General features: G+C 48.5%; 1 protein-coding gene across 1 annotated transcript in view; it reads left to right on the forward strand.

Annotated features, from left to right (window-relative positions):
* Nucleotides 1-2088: 2088 nt before the first annotated feature.
* LOC144172297 (uncharacterized) overlaps nt 2089-24784 on the forward strand; it is a 175785-nt gene continuing 153089 nt past the window's right edge. Inside the window, exon 1 of the mRNA XM_077701049.1 lies at nt 2089-2268. Within this exon, the coding sequence (XP_077557175.1) occupies nt 2181-2268 (88 nt within the window). The 5' untranslated portion in view covers nt 2089-2180. The remainder of the gene's footprint in view (nt 2269-24784) is intronic.

The raw sequence follows: 24784 nt of genomic DNA on the forward strand, positions 1-24784 counted from the left end.
TCATCTCCATCCTGGGTACCACGCATTGAATTCATCTGCTCTGATGCTTCCCGCACACTTGGATTCCTGCGCCGAAATCTTCAGTCTGCATCATCCGATATTAAAAAGCTGGCATACCTAACATTCGTTCGCCCTAAGCTGGAATACGCATCATCCATTTGGAATCCTTCGCAGTCATATCTTTCTAACGATTTGGAATCCATTCAAAACCGCGCAACTCGTTTTATCACGTCACAGTACTCGAACGAAGTAAGTGTCACATCACTCAAACAAACCCTCGGTATTCCCAAGCTTGCATCTCGTCGCATTATATCTCCCCTTTGCCTTCTTCACGCTTTCTATTACCCTCCTGAATCAAGACACGCTTTATTGAACGTCATCCCGTTTGAATCACAATCATCCTATTTCCCGAATCACTTGCCATACGTCATCACTGAACTCGTCCTTCTTTCCTCATGCTATAGCGATGTGGAATACATTGCCGGGTGATATCGCCTCATGTACTAACCGAAAAACATTTCGTGACAAGCTAAACTGTCAAATTGCTACGCTACCAATACTTATGTGATTAAACTCTGTTTAAAACATATGAAATGCTGTCCCCTTCTACGAGTTGTGTTTTACCTCTATTATCTTGTAATTAATTTTTTTGCCTTCCCTTTTTGCCATCCTTTTTTTGTTGTTCATATGCTGTATACCTCGGCCAAGAGCCCCCCCTTATGTAATGCCCTCGGGCCTTTAAGGTGGAAATAAATGAAATTAATGAAATGAAATGCTGAATATATGATTTACAAAAAGATGTTGCTCGTCCTAAGCATTAAAAAGTTTCCTTGTTTGTCTTAATTTTTACACGGAAGTGTGCTCGCGATACAGATGCCGTCATTAAAATTACAAATGTGCAAGGCCTAAAAATAGCGGAGGCGCTGACGTCAGGGCAGATGTTATGACGCAACACCTAGCAACGCACGGGAAGCGTGCTGAAGCTGTACTAAAAGGGTTTCCGGCCTCGTCTGGCGGAGGCTGTTACTGTGGCGGCAATTTTACTTTTGGGCGGTTAACTTTAAAATTTTGGTTGTTGCTGCCGCACTCGGTTTCGTAGAATTTTTGTGAGAAGTTAAGTAAACGCAAGAGCACCTATTCATTCCATTTGAATTTGTGGAAGTCGTTTAGGCCCAAGATGTTGTTACTTTTCATGAAAAGTTGCAAGCGCGAATGTATTTTCTCTTCATGCATTTACTGTCTCCTAAGCAAATGTTTACTACAGCATTTACCAAATCCTGGTATTCATATCAACGTAAACATCACCTAACTCTTAGAACATCGTGCGTTTCAACCCGTACAGCGTTTCCAAGTCCTAGCATTACACCTTTCACCACAGTTATTCAATAGTAACAGCCGGTACAGCCATTGATATTCACAAGTAAAATATTTATGGAAATATAGTTCAGTTTACAGTCGAATTTTAGTACTTACAGCTTTCTTTTCCTCCTTAGTGAATTTCTAAATCCTCCACGGTTGTCAACTTTCTCAGCGTGCATTTATACGACAGTTTACAACTTCACGTGCCACTGATCAGCAAAATATTTTTTTAATTGATAATTTTTTATTTTGATTTTGATAATTTTTTAATTGATAATTCTTAAAGAGGATTTTTTATGCTCTTTACTTCCGTTTTTACTACAGTTGATTTTATTCGGCCCACTTTTGCCATTTTCTAAACCCTCCAGATTTCAATATTCCTGGAGTGAACATTCGTATCACAGTGTATCCCTTCCTCCAGTGCTCAGTCGATCACCCTAATCCTGGCACGTTAGTTCTTCGAAGCCCGCCACTCGCCCGACGTTTCACCGGGACAATCCAATTCATCTTTCGCTTTCTTCTCAAGCCAGCCGCCTAGATTCCCAGCATTTGTCCCAAGAGCAACAGCGTCGCTGCTGCCGCTGCTAAATTTACCGTTCGTCGGCAGCAGCCGGCGACGCGCTGTCAGACGCCGGCGTCAGCGGCGTCATGGCGGCCGGGCGCGTCTCCATGACGACGGCTTGGAGGCGCCGCGGAGCGTCACGTGACATGTCACGTGGCCGGAGCCCTGGCACTGCAGGTCGGAGGCGGCCGCCATTACCCTTTCCGCCGCTGGCTTGACACCATCCCCGGCGCTGCTCCCGGCGACTGGCGCTGCTGCCATGGGCGGCGGCGGTTATCTCTTGCTGGTCCTCAACCCGCCCTGGACTCCCGAGCACAAGGAGGCCATTCTGCAGCGCGTCGCCAAAGGTAAGCTCTCGCCAGCCGCCGGTTGTTTACTCCAGCAGCCGGCTCCGAAGGTGTATCCGCGGCCGGGCCCGTCTGCAACTCCGCTCTCCGTTCTCTTCTGACACTTCTCTCGCTCGCGCGGAGGAGCCGGGCAATCGAATCATGTCGTCTGCTTCGCAGTTACCGAGGCTCCAAACATCATCAGCATACGCCGCTTGTTGTGCCGTGAATGCCTTACGAGTGGTCGAACTGGAGGAAACTTCGCCTCTTTGCTGGTTTTTCTTTCGTCGTACCCAAACGTTATTACGCTCAGTAGTTCCGGACGAAAAAAAAAAATAGGGCGTCTAATGCGATACCGAAATATTTTTTTCTCACTCAAGGCTGAATTAAAATAATTATTTTTGTTGCGTTTTACATCTGTTTTTTTTTTGTTTGTTTGTTTGACCTCGCGAATTTCCTTATCCCAAGACTACATCGCAATATCCGCACCATTTCAAAAATTCGTTCATGTCAGTCTTCATTCAGCAACTCTGAAATACCTCTCTTACGTCTTTCTTTTTTTTTAATTTATCTGGCGTGTACAAGGAGGTCAGTAAGGCCTGGCGAAATCTCCAGACTGGCTGTTCCCATTTTGGGGGGAGAGAGCGAATGTGAGGGGGAAGGCGACTGTGTTGTCGTATTTCTTTTTATTCCACGGCGCGCTTTATTCCCGAGTGCTGCGCGGCCCAGATGCAAGACGACTGTTGTAGTATAGATACCGCGAATCGAGACAAAAAGGAAAAGCGAAATAAAATCTGAGGGGGCGCGACAATTCGTCGATGCAGGCCGTATTGGGCTCCGGCCCCAAGTGACCCGGCGTCCTGGCTTCCGCGATCGACTTAACCAGGCCTAACCCAACAGCGTGCGCAGCGCACTAACACTTGCGTGTCGCTTTGACGCCGGTAGTCTGCAGTGCGCGGCACGTTGATTCATCGAAGCGCACCTGCCGTCGTACGCGACCGGTGACACGAACTGCAGTGTGGAATGTTGGCACGCCTTCGCCATTCCACGCGACTTCATTCATTACAAAACCGCTGATGCAACGCCATGTTCTGTGTTGCTTGCTCTCTCTATCGAACCTAAAAAACACTGGTCCTCGGTAACTTCCGTACTGTATCTCAAAATAGATCATAGCGGGAAAAAAACGTAATATATTTTTTTAACGAAATTGGTAGAGATCAATGTTTTGAAACTATGGCATACCAAAGACCTCATTTACGAAATTCCCGTAAGTCGGTTGGGCTTCTCGATAGCGCGAGCTCGCAATTTGAACCAGGTTTCTGCGGGAAATATATGTCACAAGAAAAATAAAGAATCAGTGGCCGTTCCCGAAGGCCCCATGCCATTACGGAGTTTTATGAAAATCCCCGCGGATGGCTCTCGGGAAAAAATGGTTTTCCCTTCATCTGCTCAGCGATTCCCTTTTCCTGCTACCTTTTTCACCTAATCCGCTAGCTCCCTATCGCTTCCCCGTTTCCCGGTAGCGGCGCGTTTGGGCGGTTGTCGGTAATGCGCTGCTCGGCCTCCTCTCCATCACCGAAGACGAGAAACACGTTCGCAAAACAACAAAATAAAGGATGAATTGGCTTCACCGCCGTACGAAACTGCGGCTCCGATCTACCTTAATCTTCTGGCCCCCCAGCGCCGCCACTCTCAGCGTCGGATGCTGGCCGCTGCCATGGTCTGGCCACTCCCTTTTCCCCCATCTCATTCAGACGCCGGCGAAGCGAAGCGGGAAGGGAAGAAGGGCGCTCTTCTCCGCACTACACGCGTGGTGCGCGGCGAAGCGCTTGCTCAGGGACCTCCGTGCGTGACTCGGGCCACTTCTTTCATCGGCACTCCCGCGAACCCGCCGTTGCGCCGTTCGCTCTATTCGGCCTGTCGCGTAGTCATTGTTCTCTCTTGTTGTCCTCGCTTTTGTTTTTTGTGTCGATAACACTGTCGCCGCTTTTTTGTTTTTTTTTTTTTTTTTTTTCGCCATCCGTCGCCGTTTTTTCTTATTAGACCGTCCGCTCTGTGAAGCGTGCACGCTCTATTGCTTCCGCTACACCTAATGTTCGCCGGAGCGCCTTTTTTGTTTTGACTTTCGCCGCTCGAGTTTTATGGGGTTCTTTTTTTTTTCTTTTCGCACGCGCGTTGGCCGCTGCGGTGGCTGAAGAGCTAAAACGGGCAAAAACAGGACGCGGACGATGGCGTAATCGAGCCAGACGACGTCACTGAATGATGCGTCCGCTGCGGAAAGCCGCGACACTGTTATCTCTCCCCCCAAACGGCACTGAAAGGTCAATATGTCAGCGAGAGCAGGTGTTGGGACGAGTGCTTCCGGGCCGCTGGGCGTCTCTGTCTCCGTTATGCTCCGATTGTTCCAAGGACACACTGGCTAAACATAGCGGCGTGAAGTAGCTGTCCTCGTCAAACCTGCGACGCCGTACCGCTTTAGGCTCTCCGCAAATCTCAACAAAAGTGTGGTCTTTCCTTTTCTTTTTTTTTTTTTTTTTTTTTGTTTCAGTGATTGGGTTTGCGATTAGTAACCTGGCCGAGACATTTGAGTAAGCTTCACTGGGTTAAAATTATCGGCGCGAAGGCTGCGGAATACAAAATGTATTTATTAAAAGTAATTGTCACAAGTTGTCGGTGAAATAGGAGGTAAGCCAATGAATACAAAGGCGCTAGGCATTTGAAACGCTTACTCGAAGGTCGCTGAAGCCGTGCCGCTCATGTCTTGAGGGGTAGTCACGGATGTTGTTTGTTTGCCGAGGCCGTTGACCCCACTTTGTACGTTGAAGTATCGAGGTTGTTGTATGGCGCCGGTGAGAGCCCATTTCCAAACACGACATCTAAGTTGTTTATCGAGCCACTTGCTATTGTTCAGCTGGCGTTGATTAGTAACCGTACGTCAAAAAAAAAGAAACGATACCTGAATGATTACCATTTTGAGGGCATACAAAACAAATTCCATTTCCTAAAAGCGGAAGATTTATGTCATATGGTCTTTTTTTCAGTTCGAAAACATTCAAAAATGCTAACTTGGGTTAGTCGATATAGCCTGTGATGCTATTGAGATTCTTGTGTAAGCCAATGCTGAAGATTGCGCGCATTATTATTATTATTATTATTATTATTATTATGCGCTCACACTGTACGTGTAGGGTGACAAAGTCAAGGCTCAGTAGTTAGAGGCAATGAAACCCGCATCGTCATCCTTTTCAGTCCCTGCAACCTCTGTAACCGTGCTACACCGCCGCCTAGTTCCACCTTTTCTACTTCGATGCCGCCCTGGTTGCCTTCCAGCAATGGACGTTCCACAGAATATCTCGGCGTTAATTTCTTCTGCTTAAGGATTGTTAAATGCAGCGCTAACCTCCATCTCGTCGAGAAAATTTTCATCTTTCAGCCGCTCACCGTACGCTAGCAAAAAATAAAAAGAAACGCAGGCGACCATTGAACCTCCCAACTGATTGTGTATAGGTAACTAATCATTCAAGACAGCGATATGAAAAACGGCATATGATCGATAAAAAACGGTGGATTTTTAACAAGTACCGTAGACTCTTGTTACCACAAACTAGGTTTACTCAGACGTCGAGTTAACTTGAAGTTTTCTTTTTAATCCTGAACCTGTCGTCTGGTCTACATATTATGTCTACATTTACCGGCTCTTTATTTCGAGAGGCTTTCTGGGCGGGCACCGGATCACTCAAGTGCACCTTCTGCGGAACCTCTGAAGGATATAATTCTGAGGTATGCACCCGAATTCAGTTTGAAGATGGGGATTTTTATTTCTGGAAAAGTGAATTTCAAAAATAGCTGAGAAGCTGATATTCAGGGTAGTCGTGAAATGGCAAACACTGTCAAGGCCTTAGGGAGAGCGGCGCATGTAACGATGAAAATCTCCCGCCACACAATTCCCCGTCCCACTTCCGCCTACCTGCCGTGTGTTATTGCGTTTGGTTGCGCTCAGTTTAGAAGCACATACAGTTTCTTTAGTGGTATTTCGTAAACCAACTTTGTCTGCCGAAACACGGCAACCGTCGCAGCAATTTAGAACGAAGTGGTGTGTGGGTTTACAATTGCAATTCACGTTCTACCCAATAGCAATCGTTTACTCCGATTTGTCAACGCCTAGTATTTAATATTGTTCTTCCTACATAACGATGTTCCGGGCTGTGCTCCCGTTTTAGGTAAAATAAAGTTGTTTATTGGCGCGGTTGCTAGAGTTGCTTAAGTTTTTGTAATGCTGGACCTTACCCGCCTAGTGTTGAATACCCCGCTTACTTAAAGGAGCCATGAAGAGAAAATACAACTTCCTTTAATTTGAAAGAACTAGGATTCAGTATCTCACTCAGCTCCATTACCGCCACAAAAGATGTTTTTTTAGCGAAAAAAAGCAAGAACTATTTAAAAACTTTAAAATTTTGCGCCACAGTGACGTGTTATGAGCAAGAATGACGTCATACGGGCCAACAATAAAACATAATTTTCAGTGCGTTAACTGCACGTTAGCATTCAAGTGATGCGGTCAAATGGAACTAGAGACCCCATTACAGACGTCCAGTCATGTGTCGTCGTGACAGGTGAGTTAGGCGGCCGCCAATCGCACAAACAAGGTTCTGTGACGTCATAGAAAAGTTGCGGGAAACTGGCTAGGGGGTCGCGACTGCTTCACACGTTTTCTTTAATATCTCCGTTATTTATTCGAAGATTGCGATGATATTGGTATCATTGTTATCGGGAATAAGCAGTCATTCTAATAAACCCAACTTGTATTTTGTCTTCGTGGCTCCTATAAAAACTGTACCGATTTACTCAGTTTTTCACCCCCGCCTTTCTCGTTCAAAATTCCTACCCCTCAGGTATGTGGCAAAACCATTGCAAGAAAGTGATATCTTGCAGCAAGGAGTCGACTTGGACATAGAAACTCTAAAGATACTTTCCAGACCTCTGGATGTTTCTTGTATGATTCGCTGTAAAAAAAATTGTCTCCCCATGCATTTCTATGGGATAGCTTCTATGGCTCTGGATCTTGGTCGCGCAGCGTTCTAATCTAGAAACCGCGCACAAAGCACGCTTCGGCCCCCAATATCAGCTGTGGGAAAATATTTCGCATTCCGCTGAATAACTACAGAGTAACCACTACTGAAGGAACTGCGATGAACCGGAAAGCTGCACCTGAGATATCAGAATAATTAGAATTAACGGGACTTTGCTCTCTTTTTTTGTCGTTGATTTTGCGTGTTTCTGTGCGCGCGTTGATCTAAAATAATAATTAGGAGGCACATGGCATTACATCTGGGCAGGGAGCCGCACCTTTCTTTCTTGATCCGCCAGAAATACTGTACAAACTGGTATTTGACGTAAGCCAGGTATACTTCCGTTTCCTCTGGGAAGAAAGTCACTCACGTTTTCAACATTACTGCACATTAGGCACCATGATGGGGATGATGACGATTATGATGACTATGATAGTGGTACCAAAAATAATATTAGTAGCAATAGCAGTAGTAGTTGCAAATTGTTTATAATGTGCAAGAAAGTCACCATACCATGATTCCGGTGCACTCACAGACACCCACGACTACGCAAGGAATACAAACTTTAACGACACGCGAATACATTGCAAGCAAGCGCAAGAACAATTAATACACTGCAACACACCTTGGTTAACTCAGAGGAAAGGCTTTGTGAGGAAGCCTTTTGAAACCTGAAGGCTTCAAAATGAAGTTATCTTTCTTTGCATGTATGAGAAAGTCAGTGAGAACGGGTCGATTCTGAAGAGGAGACTGTGCAGAACCAATCCCACGCCTTATCCGGTACTACACTGCATACCTTCGATTCCCGGCCGCGGCGGCCGCTTTTATGATGGAGGCGAAAAGCAAAAACGCCCGTGTGTACGAGATTTCGGCGCACGATAAAGATCCCCAGGTGGTCAAAATTAATCCGGAGCCCTCTACTACGGCGCGCCTCATCGCCTCCGTTGCGTCGGCGCGTTAAACCCCTCAATCAATCAAATACACTGCATACCGCATTACATGACGCTCTTAATCACTACGCCTTGCTCTCTGAGAAGAGAAAATCCCGGGTACTCTCCACTAACATGAAACCTGGGGAGGAGCGAAGCATGCCGTGTCTTGGTGTATCCTTGGCGCCTTGGCGTTTTTGCCCACGGAAATGAAACCGTTGGGGTACACAGGTATACAACTTCGCTGTAAAAGTATCTTGCCACTGAAGCACGAAGCTCTCTAGCGCGTGCCGTAAACGAGTGTCCCGGGGTTTCACAGTATTTCAGTACCCTGGCTACATGAGACGACGATTACGACGACGACAGGACACGCCAACAGCCCCAGCTCATAAGGGGCTTCGCTCCTGAAAAGAAAGCGAATAGTATACCTTGTACCAACCTATCCAATGAAGGCTTAATCTATGGCTAATTGAGAAACCTGCCCAGTGCTCGCCCCATAGCTCGTACCGATTGTCGCACTTACTCTGACACCTCCGCACATGCCCCGGCGCAAAACCCGGAAACGCTTCCGACGGCGGGGTCTGGGACGCTGCCGAAGTGTGCTGGACTGGGTTTCTTGCTCGGAATTCCTCGTCGTTGCTCAAAGCGCGGGGAAACGGAAGCTGCAGGCGCTATGGGAAGAGCATCCGTTGGGTAACGAGCGTCCAGGTCTCCTGCCAAGAATTCCTGGCGGCGTGACGAGGCGCGCGTTGCGTCGGCCTCTCTTCGTGTTTGTTTTTCAACCCTTTGCCGAGTTGCCCGCAGCGAAATCTGTCGCTTCTTCCCACACCTACTCGTCATCACTTTTTCTTTTTTTCTTCTTTTCTTTTTTTTTTTTTTTTTTGTACGACTGGTGCAGCGTTAAACCTCGCTGTCGAGAGTCCTTTGGGCTACAATATATCTTGTGCTGCGCCCTTCGGCTCATCGTTATGTTGGCCGAACGGTCGTCAGCCCTTTAATCAAAGAGCTTGGCTGAAACTTTAAAAAAAAGTCAGTCTACGTCGTAGAGCGCGAAGATATTTATTTTTTGATATTTTGAAGCTCGCTGTCATAATTAATGATAGCTGGGGAATGACACGGAATTCTTCGACACCGCGTTAACGTGGCGAGCGGCTTTTAGGTTCTACTCGCATATTTGTAATTGAGTATTTAAGGCAAGCTCTGAGTGAACGCGGAATTGGTTGAAAAAGAATTCTGGATTTTAGTGGAATACATAAAAGCAAGGGGTAGCCAGCCACGTCTTCTGTGGCTGTATACTGGTTCAGATTTAGGGGTTTAACGCACCAAAGCTACACCTGGGATATGAGCAGCGCCGTAGAAGAGGGTTTCGGATTAATTTTGACCAGCTGGGGATCTTTAACGTGCGCCTAATAGTCGCCACATGGGAGTTCTCGCTTTTCGCCTCCATCAGAAAAGTAGCCACCGCAGCCAGGTTCGAACCCGCGTCCTTGGGCTCAGCAGCACAATGCCTTAGCCACTGAGCCCCCGCGGCTGTTTCAACAACGTGTAGTACGAAAAGATCTTTCCCGGCGTCTAGGTCATCCAAGGGCACATCCGATCGTGAGAGGACGCCCTTGTAACGCAGCAACGTCCGGCAGCTCGGACGAGAAAGCGCGATGCTCGTCCTGCTCAGCAGGGATACTGGAGGCATGGAACTCCGAAGGGTGCACATACGTCGACTTTTTGTGTCCGAGCCCCTCGGCAACCCGACGCGAGAGTCGCCGCATTCTCATCTACGGCTAGCCACAAGAAAAAAAAATAAGCTCGATTATTGATAGCGAAGGCGGCAGTTTATAAATCCCGCCATGAATCACCGTGGCTCGAATACACCCAGCAAACACAATCAGACGCGAATGTAGAACCGGGCATACATATAATATGCGCCTATCAAGATGAAGGCCCCTCCAGTAAACTTCAACCTTTCCTTTCGTGCGCTGGTCCAGTCCATTTTTGGCCATCGACCTTTTTATTTAGTCTCTCTCCCGAGTTCACGGCCTTATCCTACCTGTTCCCCTGCCCCCTGCTCGCCCAGTGGTTGCACTTACGTTGGGTTACAAGCTCAGCCCAAGACAAATTTATCGTACTCTGAGCTTAATGACTTTTACTGGAATTTCTTCCCTGATCTAGGGCTCTTTTGTTGTTAAGAGTGCCTCTATTCTTCCTTTGTAGGGTGGACGAAAGCTTTTTTTTTTTTTTGGTGGGGGGGTCTGTTCATAAGTTTGTGCCATAAAAGTCCCACAAAATATGCATTGATTGAATATGATCCTTTTTATAACAAAGGTGACCCACTTCTCGACACTTTAGAATGCTGACCGAGTGCACCACAGCTATTACTCGTTCTGAGCCGGATTTCTTCCTCTTGTTTGGGACCAGCACTGATCACCGGTCCAACCAAGGTAGTCATATTGATACATTTCTCCAAGCAACTTGTTACTTATTTTAATTATTTATTTATTTTCAATACGGCCAGTCTCGGGCGAGACCATAGCAGGTGGGCATTCATACAATTTCAGCAGGAACCAGCGATGGGCCTAACATTGGCCAACAAGCAAAAAAAGACATCCCCCATCTGGACTGAGAAAGCCACCCACTTTTATGCTCATTAAATGTTTTCCAATCCAAACCCCTCGCGAGGGGCACGATCAAATGCACAGCATTTCCGAGGGGGTGCGCCGGCAAGTCGTATCTCTCGATCGCGGGACCCGTGTCGCCATCTTTTGAAGGCGCGGGACAACTTGTGGCGCTTTCGAAACAAACGAGAAATGAGTGAAGGATATAAGGCGCGTTCGGTGCATCGAAATCTGTGTCGGTTTCGTGGCTCGGTCGGTAGTGCGCCGGGCACCTTGCGTTCCGCCCGCGGCGTCATGGGCTCGAAACCGGGCGCCGGAAACTGTTATTTCTTTCATAGTGTAGTGGCCTGGCTGCGGACTACGACAAGGCGCGCCTGCGGACTACGACAAGGCGCGCATGCGGACTACGACAAGGCACGCCAACGCCGCGTGACATTGTGAGATACTAAAATGCTATGCATTTAAAAGATGCCGGGCCGTCTCCACTAACGTGAAACCTGGGGAGGGGCGAAGCGTGAAGATAAGTGTATTCTTGGCGCCGTGGCGCTTTTAGCCACGGAGAATAAACCGTTGGAGGGTAGAGGTACACAGCTTTGCTGTAAAAGTCTCTTGTCTTTCAAGCACGAAGCTCTCTACCTCGAGGCGTAAACGGGTGTCCCGGTGGTTTTTTAGATCGCGTTGCGTTCTAGCGCGAGGAGTAAACGAGTTGCCCGCTGTTTTAGTGTCGTGACTACATGATACGACGATTATGACGACGACAGAAGACGCCAACAGCTCCAGCCCTTAAGCGGCTTCGCTCCTAAAAGAGTCAGTGCGCACTTACCACCTGTATTCGACCACTCCTCCAGCTCAGTGCTGTTTACGACAGCATCCTACTAACTATTGCGCAATGTTCAGCGTGGGCAACTTCGAAGCTGGTTATTACCGCGTCCACTTTTCATCAAACAGCGCTGGCACTCCGCGGGCACTCATCGGACCGTTACGCAAGCACACTTTGGTCTACCACATCGCGCGTTCATTCCAGTCGACCCTCCAGGCCACCAGCACCGTGCTTTGAATACCTGCACATGTTGAACATATTGTCCATAAGTGTGACTACGAGCAGGCGAGCGAGGCTTCTTTTAACCGTGGCCAGCCTGGAGGCCCCGCACCCAGGAGTTCCAACCAAGGCTCAGGTGGGCATTGCAGGCGCCACCGGCCGACAGTGGCGCTTCCTAAACTTTCAAGCTGTGTTGGCCTTTCGACCTTGTGCCACCGAGGCTATCGCGAGCAGGCTGTGTGTTTTTTTTTTTTTTTTCGACCCGGTCCAGGCTTTGCCATTGTATCTGCCGTCGTCGTTCGCATTGTGGCGCAACTCCGGGCTGCACATAACATCAGAAGTTCGCATGCGAAGGGCGACAATGCGGCTGGCAGTGATCCGTCGCTAAACGACCGAACCCGACGCTACAGCGGCAGGATCTCATACTTCTCACTCAGCCCGTTCTAGCGGCTCCTCACCGACACGACCTGCGAAGATTGCAAAGAGATCTTTACGCCTGACAATGGACACCTTGAGGGGTCTTACCCCTTTCTGAGCTAAGTGTTAAACCCTCCCTGGATTGTGGTCCTTGGTACGAGGAGTGGATCTGGCCGTGCAGGAGGCATCACCAGACGCTAACCTCCTCCCCGTGAGCCTTATATTCGGTCGGATGCATACATTCGATGACGTTATTATTTCTCCCAGCTTATTCCTGTGTCCTTTCCCGTCCTTGTGCAATTCCTTCTTGATAAAGCTTCCTTTTTTCCATATATTATTGAGTCCCCAGACATAGCCGCATGAATATTCGGGGCAAAATTTTGAGACAGCTGAATATCTTTCGTCCGCAATAGGTTCACTGCATTTCATGCGGATGCAAACTTTCAATATAATAAAAACCAAAATGCCCTCAGTCGAACGCGAGTTCATTGCATTCAGCATTCAAAAAAAGCAAGCCTGCTCTCGGCAAAACGAATGGTCCTTTGTGGGGCATCCATAACGTTACCAGCTGATTCCGTAATGAGCGCGACCGCTTATCGGGGCCTATAGCTTAGGAATCTTCGTTTGCGTTCTGGCGGTTGTCGTCTCAAGTCCTTTTCCTGACCAGCAGCAGCAGTGCGCGGTTAACGACCCAGGAATCGTCCCGTTCGTTCTTTTATTTCTCCTGTCTCCGCCTCCGTCCGCCTTCTGTCTCGCTTTTTTTTTTTTTTGGGCCTGCTTCCGGCGCTTTTCTGGCTGGCGCCGCGCTGGCCTCTGTCTGAGTGGCGTCGCCGGTGCAGCGGTAGTAGCTCGCTTCCAACGCGACTGCCTGGCGTGGCTGTTGGGGCGAGCAATCGATACGTCTGCCATCTGCCAGAAGCGTCGTCCGGCTCGTCGGCCGCATATATTCGCGTCCGCCGCCCTTTTCAGTGATTCTGCACTCGAACAAGGGCGGAGGGAGGGAACGGTGCGTCCGAGTGCGGTTCCCGCATACTCCGTGTAATTAACGTCACCCCTCGTCTGATCTCTCAACACGCGCGCCCGGCCTTCCCAATCAGGGACAACGATGGCCCTAGGCTCGGCATTCCGCAGGGACTCGCTCTTTTGCCCCTCTTGTTTATTGCCGTATGGTTTGTAGTTGTTGCTTCTGTTAGCACCAATGAGATAGTTGATTTGCCAGAACCCGTCCGCCGTGAAACGAAGTGCATGGACCTCCGCATTGCCAGTTCTGTGGGGAAGAATTTAATTTCCGGCGTTTTGTCGGACCAGACGCAAAAGAAATAATTGTTGCTTTGAGTATCGTTCCGCACACGTCACGCGGCGTTGCTGCGGTAGCGGAGAGAGAAGCGCCGTGTGCGGCACTGCGCTTGATGGAGTGCTTTGTTTGGAAGAAAATAACTGTATTCGAATTCATCGCCTGCCCTGCCGTCGCCATGTAAGGGGGGTGAGAATTTCCGGGGACCAGTTGAAACCCGAATAAAACTCACTTTTCTGGAGAGAATTTTTGTATATAGGGCACGATAGTATATACGGTCGCCGCTATTATGCCTCTTACTCCAGCGTTGTTTGTCTAATAGAACTGTTTTGGTGTTTGAAGGAATGGATAATACTTGAATTATTTTCCTCTCCCAACAAAACTGACATCCGTCAATGGTGACAAGTTCTGCAATAATAGTATGTCGTGCCAATTACTTTCTGCATACACAAGCACACACACACGCACACACACACACGTGCAGACAAAGATACGCACAGACGCACTCATGTAGCCGCAGATTTATTTGTAAGATACAAGTCAACTAAATTCCAATAAAGGGCGGTTCTGCAGCGATGTTATCCACTTGGCTTTTCCCTTTTTTTGTGTTTGATTTATTTCCGAAAATCGATCACTCTGCTTGCCAAGTTGGTCCACACGCAAATAAAATGATGGGTCAGGACGGGCATGAACAAGACGGCAGCACGTCATCCGTCTGCCCCTTATTAAGATCGCATGCAGACGCCACAGTTGTCCCGGGCTTTATTTTCTGAAAGTGCGCTTAACTTTTCGAGCGATCCGACAGACGGACGGACGGGCGGATAGGCAGGCATAGTTTTCTATGACGTCCGAAGGAAACTCTGTCGCGTTTAATGGGCCAGCGAGTAGCGGCACCGTGGGCGCGATTTGAACGGCCCGCCGGGTGCATTGACGCGCATTGTTGTCGCTACAGTCGTGCAGCTTTCGGCCGCAGCCGTAAGGTGACGTATAAAGAGGTCAGCGCGTGACCAGGCGCACGCACCGTTGGCCGTACAATAATGCCGAGGAGCCAGCGAAGCGCGGTGCAGGCACAGCGGGTGACGCACCCGCCCCCGCCGCGAGCGAAAGCTCCCCACGGCGACCATTATTGCCGGGGCTTGTGTTGTAATGTCGCCGTTACTTGTGCCGACGTCGTGCGTGTGCACTGCGCAAGCATCCTCCCCCTCTTCACTGCCTTCCTCCTCCGGTTCCTGGCGGCATCGCTTGACGTCGCTCGCCATCGCCGGCTGCGTTAACCCGCCTCCTCTTCACAGGAGGCGCACGTTCAGCCGTGCGTCACGCCCTGTCACTCCCGTCGGAACCCTATTGTCTTGAACTCGATAACATTTAAATGGCCCTTCATTTAGCACTGCGCTACCGACCGTAGGAATACGTGACCTTACAACTATAAACGTGTACATATGGAAACGTATACGCTAAGGCGTGCACAATAACATCTTTGTAGGGATTATTAGACACTGCTTATTATGCTCTTTTAAGGGCTTCGCTGGGGCTGTTGGCGTCTCCTGTCATCGTCGTCGTAATCGTCGTTCGCCTTGTGAGTCACGATACTAAAACGCCGGGACACTGTTTACGCCTCGTCCTGGAGAGCTTCGTGCTTCAAAGACGAGAGACTTCTACAGCAAAGCTGTGTACCTCTACCTAGCAATAGTTTCACCTCCTTGTGCGAAAATGTCAAGGCGCCAAGAATACACTTATACACTGCATGCTTCGCCCCTCCCCAGGTTTCATGTTAGTGAAGATGGTCCAGGATTTCTTTTATTCGACTTTTTGTTTCTTTTTAACGCCGTATTTTGAAAACTTTCAGGCTAGCAAATTACCGCGTTTTATGGATAAAGAAAAGTTTATCGACTGCAGTCTGGCGCCGAAAGGGACGAGAATAGTTTAAATTTAGCTTTTTGATCGATTGCGTCGATAAAACCGATATCGATTAAGACGTCGCCCACACGGGGCGCGCAAGTGTTGGCGAACTTCGAAGCGAAATCCCCGACGAGCTCCCGGACACAGAGTTCGCTCTAAAGAAAACTGTAACACTCGAATAGTCAGTCAGGCGCGAGCCGTGGCCCACACCACGGTTATAAGAGCTCGAAAACGGATTTCGAGCTCGAGCGAAGCTTCCTTCGGAGTGCCTTTGGAAGATTTAAAAGTGCGTCACCGATTGCAATTCGTAGGGGAAGTTGCATTGATGTAAAGTCGTACAGCGTCGTCCTTAGCTGTCGTCGTCACTGCGACGCAACACGTCGCAAATTACGGCGGCAGGTTCACTGAAGAAGGGGAGGAGAAAAACGGTTGGAAGGGCGGGGAGGTTACCCTATCTGGGAGAGTGGGGTTCAGGGCATAAAAGAGATGTTAAGCGAAAAAGAAGGGATAGAAGCGGGAACGCACGCGCACTAGTCCAGTTTTATGCACTACAGTCGTTCGTGTAAACTCGTATCCTTCAGCAAACGCAGAAGGGCTTTTTGTTTGTTTGTTTGTTTGTTTTCCGCGAAGTCGATGGTAGGGACGAAAACCTATCCGAACCTCTTGAATAGCCCATGACAGGGAACATTGCGTAATTCCTCGAGAAAACGGGCAATCTTTCGATGGTTGTTTTCGTTTACAGCCGCTTGTTGGTCGGAAATTTTTGTGTCGTAAGCCGAAAACCCAGGCAGTACCCAGCAGTTCTCTCCAGGACACCGAGCGCATGAGTCCGGCTAATCAGGCGGGCACCATAGAGCTCAGTATTCGTGTAAATAAAAAAAAACAAGCATTGAAACCGCGGGATGGATGATAAGGACCCCCCCCCCCCCATGTGCTCTGGTGAAGATTACGTTTGCAGTTACTCTCGAAAAGGGAGGGGGTTTGACGTCATTGGAGCGCTATCACCCAGCAGTTGTCGCCCAAGACGTCGAGCGCATGCGTCAGGACCCAGCATTTGCCGCCAGAGAAGCCGAGTGCAAGCGACGAGCCTGCCGATACAACGAGGAGAACATTTCATGCCCTCCTCCATCAGCATGTGTAGTGAGATTTACAACGGCTGCGCTGGACATCCACTTTCACAGGGAGGGATGACGTCCATTTTTTTTCAATAGCCTTATGAATAACATTCATGTGTTGCCCGACTGTATATTATTCGATATAGGGATGACTTATGCACATAGACTTCAGGGACGTATTTCCGGTCATTCGGAAAAAAGCTCAAATAGTTGAACATATGGGATTTAATGTCGTATTAAAATCAACCTGCGATATTTGTGTAATAATTGTTGGAAAGATTTGGGTTTAGGATCGACGGCCGTACATGGGCCGTCGTAAGTAATTGCAGGTTGATTTTAATACGACATTAAATCTCATATGTTGGGCATAGGATCGACGGCCGTACATGGGCCGACGTAAGTAATTGAAAAAAGAATTTGTGATCACCAAATATTTGTCTCACTGGCTTTAAGACAGACATTACCGGTATACAGGAAGCTTTTTCTATTAGGAAGGACTCTTTTAAACGCAGACCAACGCAGCCCCGAGAACGGTTGCTCCCGGTGGCTTGGCAATGCTATCCCGTACGTGACCTTGGGCAAGCGTACCCTGTAAAGGGTGCACCGCCTTGAAGGCACTGATGCTGTGGCGAAGCAAATTTCCGTCGCGGGGCAGCTCTTACGGGACTGGTGCGAATACTGCTACTCACTTGACATGTGACGTCATCAAAATGTCCGGGGACAGCTTGCTGTTGCCGTTCACCTCTCGTCATGGTGTTATCTTCTTGCAGAGTTCTTCATTCTTATCGGTATTTTGATGTCGAATAAACTTGATTTGACTTGACTTGGCTTCACTTGACCAGTCGCGAAACTCCGCTTCAGAGTACTGTTGGGCTAGTTGGTAGGACATCATTAGAATACTGTAGCGCAAAGAACGGGAACGAAGACAAGACGAAGAAAGACTGGTCCCGTCGTCTTTCTTGTCTTCGTTCCCGTTCTTTGCGCTGTAGTATTCTAATGATCCGCTTCAGAATCCGGGCGGCATGAGCCCCCTGCCTCGTGGAAGCTGAGGGGATAGTGTACCGGCGTGACTACGGGATAAAAAAAAATTACGCCATCTTCCCGTGGGGAACCCTGATGAGGATGCGAAGCATCGTGGCGGTTCCGCGTGGTTCCATTGTGTTGCCGTTATGTTGAGTGATCTGGTTTTAACTAGCGCCAGAGGGAATTCCGCGTCCGGGTCCACACCGGCGGCAAAGGCACGCAAGTGCTGTTGTGTTACGGTGAGTAGGCGGTGGTTCTCGAGGCGCCGAAACTCGTCCATCATGTTCTTGTAGATGTTGTCTCTGTGGTAGAATCGGTAGTCTCCGTCAGCTTTGGGGAGGTAAAGGTTGTTGACATTGGTGCACCGGCTGAGAGCAATGTACACGCCCTCCTCTTCGCAGCTTTGTCTTCTCGCTCTTCTTCTTCTTCTTCGGCGGTTCCCCTACGGGAAGATGACGACGGTGGTTGAACGCGAACCTATTGGTTGGCCAATCCCTAGGGGCAGCCTGCCACAATCAGCATCAGAGGGGCTGCGGACGGGGCTGGTTGAGCTGCAAGGCGCGTGGCGCTTCCCGCCACAGCTTTCCCACGGGAAATTCAGCATCCCCCTCTAAAGTTTTCAGTTCGTCGTTTCCGTTGACGTTCAGCTTCGCGTGCCTTCGTTGTATCAGTAGCTTCTTGACGTAGTTTGAATGAGTCAAGGACATAAGGCGCGTTCGTAGCACTTGCTCCTGTCCCGGATTTGTAGCGTAATGGGAAGAGCACCGCGTACCTCCCGTTGCGGCCAGAGAGTCGTGGGATCGAAACCGGGCGCCGCTAACTATTTCTTTTTTTATAGTGTAGTATCGCGGAGCTGTGGGTGTAAGGAGGAGAGTTGCGCATGCGCAGTGAGCGTGTGGACGGCGCCGCCATCAACGACGCAGGACAAGGCGAGCCTAAGAAATGCTCCGCATTTAAAACTGTACTTTTCATTTACTTAATAGCGCAACTTAATAAAATCAAGCTTGCTACTTAAATTTAATGCGTAACTTGCGTAATATTGATTTATGCGTTTTTTTTTGTTTGTTTTTTTTTTCTTTTTATGACTTACGGCAGCAGCCGCAAGCACTTGAGTACTACTTCGATTTTCTGCCGACAGACGAAAGGCTCGCTAATTTTTCCCCATGTTTGCGCCAGCGCAGGGGGCTAACTGCGGACCGACTTCTGATATACGGGGCCTACGGGGAGTTTCGCAACGGGTATATATCCAGTAACTCTGATCTTCTCACCGCCTCCTCCCAGCCAGTCACGTTCATTGACATGGTGCTACTGCGATTCGCAATGAGATTTGGGGGGGGGGGGGGGGGGCGGGTTTAGGTGATCTCTCGCGCTACATAAAAAGAAAGAGCCCACCGTCGCTTTTACATTTCTGTGCCGGTTGCACAAGGCGTCATGTGTAGGCACGTTGCGCTGATGTTTGCCTCACAAGCAGCAGCGCCGTTTTCTATATCCTTGTGGTTTGAGGGGTCAGTTCTTGTAGGAAAGATGCCACGCATATCACGGATTCGGTTCGTAGCCTTCATATTACGTAAGTGTCGGCGCCCCGTCCTAGACAGCAACAGCCGGGATTATCACTAGTCACGCACGGGCGCCCACACAAAGAAGGCAACTAAGGTGACGCCCTGATAACAAGGCAGAGAAGAACGAACAGTTTAAGTGGCACAGACGAAAATACGTTAGCTGTTGATATTGTAGCCGACCATTCAGATCGCAGATAATACAAATGGCAGGAAGGAACCGATGCCTTCATCACGGTCGTCTTTCTTTACACCGTGTCTCAGTGTCATCCCCATAGATCGTCGCACGGCATGCTGCATGCAGTGGGTGACATCGGGTCGAGGAATCGCCACTCTTTTACCGATGCCCTAACGTGCGCTACAGTTTAGTAGGAAAAGTACTGCGCTCGCAGCGGCCTCTGTCCGGTGCAGCGGGTCTATAGAGCTAGCAAAATACGGGCATTTTTTTCAAGGAACACTAGTAGCTTGAACGGCGACGAGCTGCAAGTCGGTAATGTGAGTGATAACTTCGCTGTAATGTTGTGATACGTCCGTGGGACTTCGAGAAGAAGCGGCGTCGTTAGACTGCTGGCCCGGAACGCTATGCGGGGCATTCCGCTGATTCCGGTCGGCGTCATTAGCGGCATCTTGGTGCGTTCTTGATGACCTTCAATGCTTCAAGTAGCTTCTGCACAACAACGTCGGCGGTTCGGGCAACGCGAGTGAGCGCCTGTTTCCGTCTGGAACACAAGATACAATTGCGCTCATTACCATAACAGATATCGCTGGGACCTTACCTTAATTTGTGGCGTACATGACCATTGTTTTCTTTTTTTTTTTACTTTGGAGGGAACGGGCGGAAATGGCTGCTTGCTTTAAAGGGATCCTGCAACACTTTTTTTAACTTTTTTCGAAATCAAATGTTTGCGTCGCGTAGTCCAGTACATAGATTAGGGCGTAGAAAAAGTACCGTAACTCAGACCAAAAATTACTGCTCTATGCCCATCACATAATTTAAAAACTTGGTCCGAAGATTTTTTTCTCTCTTTTTTTCGGTCTTTGAGTTCGTCGACGGCTGGAATTACGTCTTTACAGCGCTGTAGCGGCTATTGACCGCCGTTCATTGAGATGCAGCAACGAACACATTCGATAGCCACTTTAAAAAATCTCGGGCCGTCTCCACTAATGTGAAACCTGGGGAGGGGAAAGCATGCAGTGTATAAGTATGTTTTGGCACCTTGGCGTGTTTGCCCAAGGAGATGTAACCATTGTGGGTAGAGGTATACGGCTTTGCTGTAAGTCTCGTGTCTTTGAAGCACGAAGCGTTCTAGTGCGAGGCGTCGGAAAACGAGTGTCCCAATGTGTTGTTCTTTTAGTACGCGTTACGTTGTAGCGCGAGGCGTTGAAAAACAAGTGTACTGGTGTTTTAGTACCGTGAATACTTGACATTACGACGACGTGAGACGCCGACAGCCTGAGCCCCTAAGGGGCTTCGCTCCTAAAAGAAAGGCGCAAAAGCAAAGCACGAACAGAAGGCATATCTGCTGCGACGAACAAATCTCGCAGTGCCGGTCCAAGCGGCCGATAACTAAAGCTTTCGCAGTGCTTCCAGATGCGAAGGAAAGAGTGAAAGCGTTTACGGGAAGGGTTTCAGAGTCCCTTTAGGCGCTTACAAATTTCGGTCTCTGCTCTGGTGTGCTATTATAAGCGGTTGCCGACGTCACAGAACGAGACGAAACAGTTTTCCCACCTGTGTGTTGTTCGTCATCAGATGGCAGCAGCAAAGTACATGTGTGTAAGCAGGCGTTCGGAAATACACCTTCGAGCTCTCTAGATCTTCCCTTTATCCTATAGAAATGCAAAACGCTCCGGCGCTCTGCAGCGCCGATGTCCTGAAGACGAAATTGCTGAACCTTATACACACCAGTCACGGCCTATTACTTCAGCGATGACGCTTGGTATTGCGTTTTTTGTTTCTTCGGGATGTGAAGGACCCCTTTTTGCGCACTGTGTGTCAGGTGAAGTTGGCCAGAGCGCTTCCTGATTTTGATGTAACGTCAGCTTCTTTTTTTCTTTTGGCGCAACGAAAGGCTACTTCCGTGAGGTGGTACAAGTCACCATGCTTTTGGAACACGCTTCACGCTAGAGTACTTATCTAGTGTGACGCGTAAAAGATTGTATAATGACCTCGTTGATTCCGTACTTCCCGTTCCATTGTATAGATCGCTGTACCATGTAGGGCCAGGACAGAATGTGCTTAAGCGTGTGAAACGTATGGCGATTGGCCCATGGGTTAAGACGTGTTTTTTTTTAAACTTCACTCGGGCGTCCTTGATGTGAAAACGTGGCAGAAGGAAAAGGGCACGTTTTTGCCGGGGGGGGGGGGGGGGGGGGTGGACTGCTACCCGTGCAGAAAACCTGAGATTGTAGAACACGTGTTTTTGGACTGCTGGGACGGGGTCTTCTTTTGGGGACGTGCTTCAGCGGACGCTCAAAAAAGATTTCCCCCTGGACGCTCACGGCATTACGTTTTTACCGATTGAGAGTGACGAAGTACCCTACGAGTTAGTGTTGGTCCTGGTCCTACATGTAATTTGGAAATCCCGCAATGCCATACGCCATAGGGGCGTTGACGCTAAATGGTCGAGAGAATATTTCGGTGATTCAATGCGTATTATTACTGAAGTGTGGAGGGCTCAGCCTGAGCCTCCAGAGTGTCTGCCTGTGATGGAAACACTGACCAACCTCAAACAATTTTAATCGTTTTTCTGCTGGCAAGGTGATGACTAGCAGTTTTATCGTTGCAGTTTTTTTGTTTGATGGTGCTTGTTTTGTACTGAAATATAGCAATTAAGAAAAAAAAAGATGACGCTTGGTATTGTTCGCTATTTTGAGTGGTTTTGTTCTTTACGCTTTCCTTTCTTTTGGGACACAAAAAGATCTGAGCGAAAATGTTTCCATTGCGTCATGCGACGGTTTTTTTTTTCTTTATTTTTGTTCCTAGACGGCCAACTTCTTTTTCGAACTACGGGACTCAAGTATAAATTTATTGTTAAAATGAATGGCATCGAAAGTGCTATTTAAATGGCCCCTACGGCACCTATTTTGGCGGCTGCTGCGACCAGCTTTAGGTGTAGAGTTGTCGCTGCCCTTTTGCGTAACGCAAATCCTGCTCGAAGATTTCGACAGCGCTGTCTAGACGGCATACACTCCCTTTACCTTTCATACTTTACGCTCGGCAAAAGAGGCGCAATAGATAAGTAGACAAAATAAATTACCTGTGCGCATTCGTTTGACGCTTATTGCTGATTAATATTAATGCGAGGACCAGTAGGCGTACAATTTATCTGATTTGTAAGCAGTAGCTTCGAGCATCCACAGCTCATTTCTTTACGCTGTCCTAATCGTTCCCCCGCCATACTCGCCCGAGGCAGAAAATACGTCGTTACATGAACGGGCTGAAAATAACTTGTTACGGAGCACAGCTCGAATGTTACATCAATGTTTCAGTTATGAGTATAAAATAAAACGTGCGTAAAAGGGTCTCTTGGTAGAGTTAAGTGTCAAAGGGCGAGTTCAGGTGGGGGGGGAGGAGGAGGAGGGGGGGGGGACTGTATTCACACTCAAACAGAGTGTAATGCCAGACAACGGTGCTGGCCCCGGTTATAGTTTCCACCCGCAGTGGCCGTGCGCGTGCGGTCGTACATGCGTGTAAGAAATGTTCATGCTGGTCTCAGGCCCTGCCCTACGCGAACGTTCGACCAACTGCCTTTCGGTGAACCTCTATACCTGCTCCCGTAGAGGGAACAACCGTGCGAAGCGAAGACGCCTGTGTGTCGATTTGAAGATCCCCAGCCGGTCAAAATTAATCTGCAGCCCGGCGTGCCTCATGGACCAGGAGTACGTTAGGAGCGTTAAACCTACAAAATTCAGATCAATTGGCGACCGTGTGTGTAGACCCATTATTTTATTACGTTTTCGTTCGGGCTTTGCTTTATTCTTTTTCCCCTGTCACCTCAGGATGATGTTTCCGTCGTTCTTTCAGTTTTGAGCCCTCAAGGGGTTTTGTTTTTGAGCGGTTAGAGCAGGCTGATTAGACATGGTTTGGGAGGAGCCCTGCGGCGGGGTCGTGCCGCCTCGTGTGTGTCCTCTGCGGGGCCGCATCTCGTGTTCCTTTGCACGGCGACGTAACGGAAACATCCCGCGTGACGGCGAGAATCGTGCGTCGCGTCCCCGTTGTCGGCGCCTGCGTTCACACGAGAAGGTGAAGGGAAGGGGTCACGGGCGCGAACGTCTTTCGGCGTGACAGCGACGCTCCGTACGATGCACGTAATCATGGTTGCAAGGTCGACACGGAGTTACTGGCAGTCGCGAGACAAGACCAGAGTGCGGCTGCTCCCGACTACATTCCTGGCAATTTTTAGCCTTGAATCTTTTTTTTTTTCTTACCAGGCTTTGCCTTTTTCTTTTTTCAATACGCGTGTTCTGTTTTTTTTTTCTTTTTTTAATCTTCAATTCGATGCGTTTCATTTTTTCTTCCGTTTTCCAGGCTTTTCCTTCTCAATACACTTGACCTCATTTTCATTTTTTTGCATTTTTATCATTCGATGTCTTTTATTTATGTATGTCGTTTACCGGACGCGGGTTCGATTCCCGGCCGCGGCGGCCGCTTTTCTGATGGAGGCGAAAAGCAAAACGCCCGTGTGTACGAGATTTAGGCGCACGTTAAAGATCCCCAGGTGCTCAAAATTATTCCGTAGCCCTGCACTGCGGCGCGCCTCATCGCCTTATCGCGTTTTACACTACAATCATACAATGAATCAATTTCGCTTACCTCGCTTTTCCTTCTGTTTTTTTTTTTTTTCAATTCGCCCATTTTTATTTTTATTTTTGGCGTTTCAATCCTTCGACGTTCGCTTTTTTTTCGTACGTACAATTCCTGCGATGTTTTCGTCCCTCGAACTGAACTGAACTGAACTGACTATCAGCCTCCTCAGTCTACAGTCATGTCCTGCCCGATAAACTGCCGGCACACTCAAAGCATGGCACCGAGGGCGTCAGGGGAAAAAATAGAAAAGGACAAGTTTTCTGGGTTATCCATGCGTGGTTAGGCCGCGCTCCCGGCAATAGTTTGCTTTAGGGCCCAGGTTTTGTTGGTCTTGTTGTACGTTTAACTCTGAAGGCCATGTCAATTGTCTGCAATTTCAGACAACGGCCAGTCTCGTCAAGGAGGTGCAATTTCAACAAAGTTTCACTGCTTCAAAAGCGTTTTATACCCCCGTCTGTGCAGGGAAATGTGGCACGTTTACAAGCCAAATTTTATGGTTTATTGCTTCTGCGAACTTTGACGCGGCGATTATTTATTTTGTCTCTTTTTGACATCTATTAAATTCAGAGAGCTCCGTTTAACATGTTAAACAACGAATGGTAAAGCTGATTAACCATGAAACATCAATTGTGATTTTGCGAACAAGCATAGCTAACTCCAAACCGAAAATCCCAGCTGTAACGAAATTCCATAAAAACCAAGAAAGCACGACAGTTCGCCCACGTATGTGCTTTCCCGATCGAACGACTACTCATTTTCACTTGTGCAAATATGAGCACA

Source organism: Haemaphysalis longicornis, unplaced genomic scaffold (assembly GCF_048455015.1).
Source record: "Haemaphysalis longicornis isolate Haplotype H1 unplaced genomic scaffold, Haemaphysalis longicornis Haplotype H1 scaffold_20, whole genome shotgun sequence".
Lineage (NCBI taxonomy): Eukaryota > Metazoa > Arthropoda > Arachnida > Ixodida > Ixodidae > Haemaphysalis > Haemaphysalis longicornis.